Raw genomic sequence first — 11,741 nt, 5'->3', positions numbered from 1 at the left:
ACCGAAAAAGTAAGATTAATAATTCTAACACGAATTTTCTCAATCTTTCGTACATTACGCTTCACTGTTGGAGGTAAATCAAAAATCACTTCTCCAAAATTCATTTTTATTTCTAGTCTGACGCGACACGGGCGCGTTTCGTAAAACTTATTACATTTTCAAAGACTTCACAAAAACACAACTGATTAGAACTTGCGTTTCCCTGATTTTATATCTACATTATACATTGATTTTATATCTACATTAATGTAGATATAAAATCATTGAAACGCAAGTTCTAATCAGTTGTGTATTTGTGAAGTCTTTGAAAATGTAATAAGTTTTACGAAACGCGCCCGTGTCGCGTCAGACTAGAAATAAAAATGAATTTTGGAGAAGTGATTTTTGATTTACCTCCAACAGTGAAGCGTAATGTACGAAAGATTGAGAAAATTCGTGTTAGAATTATTAATCTTACTTTTTCGGTCATATTTAATAATATATGTCTACAGGAAAGACTGCTACCAAAATATACTAATATATATATATATATATATATATATATATATATATATATATATATATATATATATATATATATATATATATATATATGTACATATAGGTATATATATATAGGTACATATAGGTACATATATATATATAGGTATATAGGTTAGGCACAGGTTTTTCTCGCCATCAATGGGCAAATATCTGTAATATATATATATATATATATATATATATATATATATATATATATATATATATATATATATATATATATATATATATATATATATATATATACCATCTTTAAACCATCTTTAAACCATCTTTGTAACCCATATGTAACTCCTTTTTTGTAACAAAGTTCAAATAAAGTAAATATATAAGTGTACATACAAAAGAATGGGGGTGGTAGGAGAAGATAATATTAGTGTTCAGTGAGAAACCACAAGGTCTCCTCTGAATACTTTTTATTTTCTTCTCCGAGGCTATGGGTCCCCACATTGGCACCAGAGGTGGTACCCTATATATATATATATATATATATATATATATATATATATATATATATATATATATATATATATATATATATATATGTGTGTGTGTGTGTGTGTGTGTGTGTATCACGAAAATAAACACGTGATTAAGAATGTGACAATGTCAGACCACGGAGGAAAATGAAACAGGAATTTCCTTAAGTACTTTCGTATATTAAATACATCTTCAGAAGGAATCTATATTCCTTCTGAAGATGTATTTAATATACGAAAGTACTTAAGGAAATTCCTGTTTCATTTTCCTCCGTGGTCTGACATTGTCATATATATATATATATATATATATATATATATATATATATATGTCGTACCTAGTAGCCAGAACTCACTTCTCAGCCTACTATTCAAGGCCCGATTTGCCTAATAAGCCAAGTTTTCCTGAATTAATTTATTTACTATAATTTTTTTCTTATGAAATGATAAAGCTACCCTTTTCACTATGTATGAGGTCAATTTTTTTTTATTGGAGTTAAAATTAACGTAGATATATGACCGAACCTAACCAACCCTACCTAACCTAACCTAACCTATATATATAGGTAAGGTTAGGTTAGGTAGCCAAAAAAAGCTAGGTTAGGTTAGGTTAGGTAGGTTAGGTAGACGAAAAAACATTAATTCATGAAAACTTGGCTTATTAGGCAAATCGGGCCTTGCATAGTAGGCTGAGAAGTGAGTTCTGGCTACTAGGTACGACATATATATATATATATATATATATATATATATATATATATATATATATATATATATATATATATATATATATACATATATATAATATATATATATCATTGAATATGACCGCATATTCTGTATTTACCATTTTCTGATTTAGGGCTTCTATCCCTCTAACTATTTTCTTAGCATCAGGGCTTAGCTGAAATAGGAGTTCTTCCAAAACTCATTTTCGTAATTTTAAGATGAAGAAAAGAAGTGAATTACTAAGTGAATTACTAAGAATTTAGTAATTCACTTCTTTTCTTCACCTTAAAATTACGAAAATGAGTTTTGGAGAACTCCTATTTCAGCTAAGCCCTGATGCTAAAAAAATTGTTAGAGGGATAGAAGCCCTAAATCAGAAAATGGTAAATACAGAATATGCGGTCATATTCAATGAGACATGTTTTGAAAGAAAACCTGCTGCCAGTATACACCAATATATACATATATATATATATATATATATATATATATATATATATATATATATATATATATATATATGCGAACAAGCCTGAATGGTCCCCAGGACAATATGCAACTGAAATATATATATATATGTCGTACCTAGTAGCCAGAACGCACTTCTCAGCCTACTATGCAAGGCCCAATTTGCCTAATAAGCCAAGTTTTCCTGAATTAATATATTTTCTCTATTTTTTTTCTTATGAAATGATAAAGCTGCCCATTTCATTATGTATGAGGTCAATTTTTTTTTATTGGAGTTAAAATTAACGTAGATATATGACCGAACGTAACCAACCCTACCTAACCTAACCTAACCTACCTTTATAGGTTAGGTTAGGTTAGGTAGCCGAAAAAGTTAGGTTAGGTAGGTTAGGTAGTCGAAAAACAATTAATTCATGAAAACTTGGCTTATTAGGCAAATTGGGCCTTGCATAGTAGGCTGAGAAGTGCGTTCTGGCTACTAGGTACGACATATATATATATATATATATATATATATATATATATATATATATATATATATATATATATATATAATACTCAAGTGGCAATAGGCCTCATAATTCTAAACAGTAGTTTGCTTCTCACTGAACTTCATATATAAATTACTTAAAACTGGGGAGTGAGGGTTGCCCAGTGCCATTCCATATTTTTACTATAGAAATCAGTTTTTAAACCGAAATTAGTCAATATTACATAGCCTTCTAACGACCCTTAAGTTGGCACTTAGAGGCAATTCATTTATAGAGATTTCATCAAATAAAAATCTAGGTAAGTCTGTCAGTGGGAATTTTTTTATTAAGACTTTATATTTTAAAATAATGTAGTTCTTATTTTTTAATTAACTGAATCTCGATTACTAATTACTAAATCTCAATTACCTATGAATTAGAGTCCATTTCTACAATGGGATTTTTAATTTTGGACTAACTATTTTAGAAGTTGATATGACACGCAACATGTGGGTCTAATTATTGACCTGAATGAATTGTTAAGTTTACGAGAAATTCCGCCCTTTGTTCTCTATGATGCCCATTTTTCCACCCTGTTGCTGTCTGCAGCCCAATCTTCCACCCTGTTGCTGTCTGAAGCCCAATCTTCCACCCTGTTGCTGTCTGAAGCCCAATCTTCCACCCTGTTGCTGTCTGAAGCCCAATCTTCCACCCTGTTGCTGTCTGAAGCCCAATCTTCCACCCTGTTGCTGTCTGATGCCCAATCTTCCACCCTGTTGCTGTCTGAAGCCCAATCTTCCACCCTGTTGCTGTCTGAAGCCCAATCTTGCACCCTGTTGCTGTCTGAAGCCCAATCTTCCACCCTGTTGCTGTCTGAATCCCAATCTTCCACCCTGTTGCTGTCTGAAGCCCAATCTTCCACCCTGTTGCTGTCTGAAGCCTAATCTTCCACCCTGTTGCTGTCTGAAGCCTAATCTTCCACCCTGTTGCTGTCTGAAGCCCAATCTTCCACCCTGTTGCTGTCTGAATCCCAATCTTCCACCCTGTTGCTGTCTGAAGCCCAATCTTCCACCCTGTTGCTGTCTGAAGCCTAATCTTCCACCCTGTTGCTGTCTGAAGCCCAATCTTCCACCCTGTTGCTGTCTGAATCCCAATCTTCCACCCTGTTGCTGTCTGAAGCCCAATCTTCCACCCTGTTGCTGTCTGAATCCCAATCTTCCACCCTGTTGCTGTCTGAAGCCCAATCTTCCACCCTGTTGCTGTCTGAAGCCTAATCTTCCACCCTGTTGCTGTCTGAAGCCCAATCTTCCACCCTGTTGCTGTCTGAATCCCAATCTTCCACCCTGTTGCTGTCTGAAGCCCAATCTTCCACCCTGTTGCTGTCTGAAGCCCAATCTTCCACCCTGTTGCTGTCTGATGCCCAATCTTCCACCCTGTTGCTGTCTGAAGCCCAATCTTCCACCCTGTTGCTGTCTGAAGCCCAATCTTGCACCCTGTTGCTGTCTGAATCCCAATCTTCCACCCTGTTGCTGTCTGAATCCCAATCTTCCACCCTGTTGCTGTCTGAAGCCCAATCTTGCACCCTGTTGCTGTCTGAATCCCAATCTTCCACCCTGTTGCTGTCTGAAGCCCAATCTTCCACCCTGTTGCTGTCTGAAGCCCAATCTTCCACCCTGTTGCTGTCTGAAGTCCAATCTTCCACCCTGTTGCTGTCTGAAGTCCAATCTTCCACCCTGTTGCTGTCTGAAGTCCAATCTTCCACCCTGTTGCTGTCTGAAGTCCAATCTTCCACCCTGTTGCTGTCTGAAGTCCAATCTTCCACCCTGTTGCTGTCTGAAGTCCAATCTTCCACCCTGTTGCTGTCTGAAGTCCAATCTTCCACCCTGTTGCTGTCTGAAGTCCAATCTTCCACCCTGTTGCTGTCTGAAGTCCAATCTTCCACCCTGTTGCTGTCTGAAGTCCAATCTTCCACCCTGTTGCTGTCTGAAGTCCAATCTTCCACCCTGTTGCTGTCTGAAGTCCAATCTTCCACCCTGTTGCTGTCAGAAGTCCAATCTTCCACTCTTCCTCCTCTCTGAAGCTCAGTATTCGACTCCACGTGACTACTGGCCTCCACAGTCATCGTACCTACTCCCCCCCCCCCCTGCCCCAGCTCCTTGTCAGGTGGCTTGACAGCCTTCCTGCCGTGATGTATGTCTCTCTACCTCGCCCCCCGTCACGTGGGTGTCAGTGGTGGTCATCGTGGGAGCGGCGCCGGCCGCCAGGTCAACCACCAACACCAAACACAACTGCAAATGTACTTTGATGGAGTACTTTGGTTGTCGTTTAGATCACCTGCGTGCCTGTGGGGGGGGGGGGATGTGAGTGTGTGTGTGTGTGTGTGGGTGTGTGTGTGTGTGTGTGTGTGTGTGGGTGTGTGTGTGTGTGTGTGTGTGTGTGTGTGTGTGTGTGTGTGTGTTTTGGATGCTATTTTGAGCCTGTTGTACGCTGATTAGCACAAACGTTTTCCTTGTTTTCTTTGCATGGAACTGCGCTGTTAAGAGACCGAACCTAATTCAGTCGTTTCCTTCACACGACTCTATCTTCTAACCACTTGGGCTGGATGGTAGAGTGACGGCCTCGCTTCATGCAGGTCGGCGTTCAATCCCCGAGCGTCCAAGTGGTTGGGCACCATTCCTCAATCCCAAATCCTTATCCTGATCCCTTCCAAATCGTAATGGCTTGCAACTTTCCCCCTGATAATTCCCTTCCCTTCCCTTGGAAGATAGTAGCATCCTTATCGACCAGTTAGATAAGTTGCTGAAGTTGTCGTAATTTAATTTTTGTATTTTGCAAGAGCAGTTGCTACTCTGACAAATCTCTTGCTTAATGTTTTATATATATATATATATTTTGTTGGTAGAGAAAGGTGAGAGGTCACCAACAAGTTGGGAGAAGGTTCGCTGTGTCTAGATGTTAAGGGGGGGAAGGAGAGGGGGGGATGGAGGGGGGAAGGGGTGTGAGTGACAGCCGAACACTGGAGGCAGCGTTGGAGAGGACCTCAAGTCCTGGAGTGACTTCAACGGGCGGCAGGAAGGTATCCACCAGCCCCTGGGATTACACCCAACATGCAAGTCAGCCTTCTCATACACACACACACACACACACACACACACACACACACACACACACACACACACACACACACACACACACACACACACGATAAAATATTCACAGAAAAATGTATATCGATAACTCTAACGCCCTCAAGAGTATTTAAGGCTTCACGGGCCGCCGTAATCACCGCTACAGGCGGGTGAGGCTCGCACAGGGGGAAAAAAGGATAGTGGTATGAATAATGAAAACGGAAGGACAAAGAGGGTGAGTGTTGGGGGGGGTGTTGTTGAGTGTTGGGGGGGGGGGGTAACAAGTCTTGACACCGGCCATAAGTGTCGGTAAGCATCTTGAACCCTCTCAAGGAACCCCACACCCAGATAATCTGGCGGGATGACACACTCTCCTTCTGCTTAAGTAAAGTGGCGGTCACTCCCGACACCACCACTACCACCACCACCACTCCCACCACCACTCCCACCACCACTCCCACCACCACTCCCACCACCACTCCCACCACCACTCCGAGAGAGAGAGAATGATATATGAGTGGATATAGTTCCAACACCCACACCGGAGGCACACAGAAACATGATAACATCAGCAGCATGTGGGACGTTGGCAAATATAAGAACATTGTTTAGTAACCTGAATCAAGACTCCATCAAGACAATCTACACAACATTTGTGTAGACCAATACTGCAGTACGCAGCACCGGCATGGAACCCGCACCTTGTGAAGCATAAAGCCAATATTGAAACAATACAAAGGTTTGCAACAAGATTGGTGCCAGAGCTAAGAGGGTCAAGCTACGAACATGGGGCTAATGGAACTAAATCTCACAACCCTGGAGGATAGCAGGAACAGAGGAGACATGATCACAACATACAAGTGTCATGATTCTAGGCAGCCTAGCCTAGGCCTCCGTATGAGATTGTTCCCGCCCACCATTTTTGTACTTCTCGTGCTTTTGGGTTTTAATTAGACAAAAATACGTTAAGTATTAATGTGTTTTATGACAATAAGAAGTTAATTATGTGATGGGGCGGACACGGGTAGACGAGGGCTCTTTCCCGCCAAGACGTGGCGGGAATCTCTGAGATTTGTGCGCTAGAGGCTATAGTTGCCATGGTGACTGAGACGGCGCAGCCAGTCACAACCAATCAGAGCGAAGCAAGACAATGAAGTCATGCAAGGAAAGCGCGAGGATTGGCCAAGACAGGTCACTATACCCCCGAGAGTCAGAGAGGTCGGATGTCTGTCACCTGTCTCTCACTGCTGGACAGATACAGTCAACTGAAGCTTGTAAGCAGAACCAACACCAAAGGAGTTAAGGATACGAGTGTGAGCCCAGGAGCTGAGCTCTTTCCCAGCGGTTTCGTCGGGGCGAGCCAGCTGGGCAGAGAGGGAGGGCACCAGGAAGGCTGCCCAGCCTGTGCACCACGAGTATGGACGCACCAGGCAGGCTGCCCAGCCTGTGCACCAAGAGTATGGACGCACCAGGAAGGCTGCCCAGCCTGTGCACCAAGAGTATGGACGCACCAGGAAGGCTGCCCAGCCTGTGCACCAAGAGTATGGACGCACCAGGAAGGCTGCCCAGCCTGTGCACCAAGAGTATGGACGCACCAGGAAGGCTGCCCAGCCTGTGCACCAAGAGTATGGACGCACCAGGCAGGCTGCCCAGCCTGTGCACCAAGAGTATGGACGCACCAGGAAGGCTGCCCAGCCTGTGCACCAAGAGTATGGACGCACCAGGAAGGCTGCCCAGCCTGTGCACCACGAGTATGGACGCACCAGGCAGGCTGCCCAGCCTGTGCACCAAGAGTATGGACGCACCAGGAAATACAAAAAAAAAAAAATAAGTTACCCCATAGTCTGTTAGACTTTGGGAGAATCGTCTGAGTTATGCAAGTACGGCCAAATTATTAACGGCAGGATAGTTCTGTTAATTTCCCCGCGACCAGTGTTTAATGCTTCGTATAACTATCAGGGAAAAAATTCTTTCAAAACTTTGTTTTGAAAATATTTAGCTGTTTAGCCAGCGGGCAGTGCCAGCGGGCAGTGCCAGCAGGCAGTGCCAAAAATCGTCTTGGGGGTCTAAGTGTGACTCTGGCACGCTGTTCCCTTTTGAATTATGGCGACCCCGACCAGACTATGTTCATCCCGTACCCCAGACCAGTCCCTCTGACAATTTGGGTGAGCCTAACCCCGAGCGTGTGGCCTCCAACTTTGAACAGACACAGACACGTTTCCCCCTATAGTACAGATATATATATATATATATATATATATATATATATATATATATATATATATATATATATATATATATATATATATATATATATATATATATATATTAGTATATTTTGGTAGCAGTCTTTCCTGTAGACATATATTATTAAATATGACCGAAAAAGTAAGATTAATAATTCTAACACGAATTTTCTCAATCTTTCGTACATTACGCTTCACTGTTGGAGGTAAATCAAAAATCAATTCTCCAAAATTCATTTTTATTTCTAGTCTGACGCGACACGGGCGCGTTTCGTAAAACTTATTACATTTTCAAAGACTTTAGTTCACAAATACACAACTGAATAGAACTTACGTTTCTCCGATTTTATATCTACATTTGAGTGAGGTGGAAGGGGTGATGTGGCATTAACACAAGACAGAAAAAAATGTGGTATTAATAGGGTATTAATTTCATCAACACAAGACAGAACAAGAGTATTAATACGGTATTAATTTCATCAACACAAGACAGAACACGAAGCAATGGATATTGAATAGAAGTGTTTGTAGAAAGCCTATTGGTCCATATTTCTTGATGCTTCTATATTGGAGCGGAGTCTTGAGGTGGGTAGAATATAGTTGTGCAATAATTGGCTGTTGATTGCTGGTGTTGACTTCTTGATGTGTAGTGCCTCGCAAACGTCAAGCCGCCTGCTATCGCTGTATCTATCGATGATTTCTGTGTTGTTTACTAGGATTTCTCTGGCGATGGTTTGGTTGTGGGAAGAGATTATATGTTCCTTAATGGAGCCCTGTTGCTTATGCATCGTTAAACGCCTAGAAAGAGATGTTGTTGTCTTGCCTATATACTGGGTTTTTTGGAGCTTACAGTCCCCAAGTGGGCATTTGAAGGCATAGACGACGTTAGTCTCTTGTAAAGCGTTCTGTTTTGTGTCTGGAGAGTTTCTCATGAGTAGGCTGGCCGTTTTTCTGGTTTTATAGTAAATCGTCAGTTGTATCCTCTGATTTTTGTCTGTAGGGATAACGTTTCTATTAACAATATCTTTCAGGACCCTTTCCTCCGTTTTATGAGCTGTGGAAAAGAAGTTCCTGTAAAATAGTCTAATAGCGGGTATTGGTGTTGTGTTAGTTGTCTCTTCAGAGGTTGCATGGCTTTTCACTTTCCTTCTTATGATGTCTTAGACATCATAAGAAAAAAGTCACTGAAACCGAATGGAATAATATCTCGATTAACGAAGCTAACTAAACATAGCCACGTTTAACGGTAATGCCGAACGAACACGAATCGCGTTTAACGGCGATACAGAACGAACATTAGCGGCGTTTAACGAATGCAAGTAAGAGCAATATTTACATCCAAGCTGGTGGAGGTGGATAGGAGGTGAGGCTAGAGGTGGTGAAGGCTAGGGACGAACCCATGGCAGAACATTCCGCTCTACCAAGTTTATGGAAGGTGAGGGGGGGGGGAGGGACCGGTCCTAGCCCGGACACTGGGTGTTTGAGGTATGGCCGCGACCCTTAGAGAAGGAACACCCGTCATCCGCCTAGAAATTAACCGGACACCGGTGTGTTAATTAGATTTACGCAGACTGGTGGCGGGATGCCATACGCAAGGTGGAGTTGGTGCTGGAGGACGAGGTGCTCCTCCTCCAGGTCACCACCAAGGGTCACCTTCACCACTACCTTGCAAGGAGAGCTGCTGACGGAGGGACGGAAGGTCTGGTGGCAGGTAGAGAAACACCAGACTGTCTCCTGAGCTGACGGCGCCTGCTAAGGTGCTCCGTCAGAATATGGAAGACGTTGTCAGAATAGGTGATACTTGTGAGGTGTGACGTGAGAGCGGGAGGTGTGTGGTGAGGGTGGGAGGTGTGTGGTGAGGGTGGGGTGGTGTGTGGTGAGGGTGGGTGGTGTGTGGTGAGGGTGGGTGGTGTGTGGTGAGGGTGGGTGGTGAGGGTGGGAGGTGTGTGGTGAGGGCGGGAGGTGTGTGGTGAGGGTGGGAGGTGTGTGGTGAGGGCGGGAGGTTTGTGGTGAGGGTGTGTGGTGAGGGTGGGAGGTGTGTGGTGAGGGTGTGTGGTGAGGATGGGAGGTGTGTGGTGAGGGTGGGAGGTGTGTGGTGAGCGTGGGAGGTGTGTGGTGAGGGTGGGAGGTAAGCTGAGCCAGCTTGGCCATATCTGATAGACCTCTTGTGTTACTTGATGCGAGGGTTTACATCGCTGTCTGTTTACCCCATAATAAACTTTACTGAAATCACCACAAAGAATCTTATGAACTCCGCCGCCCTCGGCTTAACCTTTCTTCCGATAGACGTTTACTAATTCATTTTTACTTTATTTAGAAAACTGGAAAGGAATTTTGTGTTACCCATTTTGCTTAGAGCACACTGTTAAGAACCTTAGTTATAACTATACTAATTCATGAATCCATACTACTGCTAGAATCCCCTCAGTGAAGCATCTAAACCACTGGGACCGACTAAAGAGCCTAAGTCTGTATTCTCTTGAGCGCAGGCGGGAGAGAGACAATAATTTACAAGTGGAGAATAGTAGAGGGGCTGGTCCCAAACCTGCACACAGAAATAACATCACATGAGACCAGAAGGCATGGCAGGATGTGCAGAATACCCCCGTTGAAGAGCAGAGGTGCAACAGGTACTCTGTGAGAGAACTATCAACATCAGAGGCCCGAGACTGTTCAACACGCTTCCACTACACATAAGGGACATAACTGGCCGACCCCTCACAGTGTTCAAGAGATACCTGGATAAACACCTCCAAAGGATACCTGATCAACCAGGCTGTGATTCATACGTCAGGCTGCGAGCAGCCGCGTCCAACAGCCAGGTTGACCAGTCCAGCAACCAGGAGGCCTGATCAAGGACTGGGCCACGGGGACGTTAAGCCCCGGAATCATCGCAAGGTAGGGAAGGTATATGGAATGCCCAAGCTGTTCTTGGTCTCCTGCTGCCCAGTGGCGTCAGTATGGCAGTAATTTGTTTTGACAACTTTTAAACTTAATTGAGGTGAGTGTATATTTTATGGATTTCAATGTCTGAGCACTGAGGACTACAGATTCGCAGTGTTCTTAACAACAGACCCCTACGCAACACTATACGTTGTTGACACGATTGGTGAAGTAGTAGAGATAGTTAAATGGACTTGTACCCTTCCTGTACACGGTAACGCTCAGTGAGGTGATCCTCCTTATTACTACCACGTCTAGAAAGGGTAATTTGTCATCTGACTCCCATTAAACCTTAATGTTGATACAGGGGACGAGAGCGTTCAGCCTCTCAGACAACACCTATGAATACTTGCCTTCCAGGAGTATCACGACTCCGTCAACAGGAACCTCAGTGAAAAGTCACCATCCAAGATTAACAACTTTACTACAGTCCAAGTTCAGAATTTGACTTGTAAAGTCTTAAGAGTGCTTAACGTGCGGGTTCAATAAGACACCCATGAAAATGGGACAATACACTGCTCTGCCATTTCGCTAACTTGTAGGAGAAGGAACCTCTACTCGAAATTATGGGCCGTATAGGAATATCAACCTTATGGGTAAACCTAGAAATATGGTAAACTTGGGTTGACCTTAAAAGTTTCTAGGAGCTGGATTACTAATTTGTTCTTATCAGTGTTTCTGATTTTGTTAATTGAAACAACGGATACGAGCGGAGCTTCAGTGTGTCTCACAGGT

General features: G+C 42.9%; 1 protein-coding gene across 1 annotated transcript in view; it reads right to left on the bottom strand.

Annotated features, from left to right (window-relative positions):
• Positions 1–3,234: 3,234 nt before the first annotated feature.
• The window catches only part of LOC138367603 (involucrin-like), a 42,532-nt gene continuing 34,025 nt past the window's right edge, over positions 3,235–11,741 (bottom strand). The window contains exon 2 of the mRNA XM_069329323.1: positions 3,235–4,728. Coding sequence (XP_069185424.1) covers positions 3,235–4,728 — 1,494 coding nt within the window. The remainder of the gene's footprint in view (positions 4,729–11,741) is intronic.

The sequence above is a fragment of the Procambarus clarkii genome, chromosome 22 (assembly GCF_040958095.1).
Source record: "Procambarus clarkii isolate CNS0578487 chromosome 22, FALCON_Pclarkii_2.0, whole genome shotgun sequence".
Lineage (NCBI taxonomy): Eukaryota > Metazoa > Arthropoda > Malacostraca > Decapoda > Cambaridae > Procambarus > Procambarus clarkii.
This window is presented reverse-complemented; position numbering and strand designations above follow the sequence as displayed.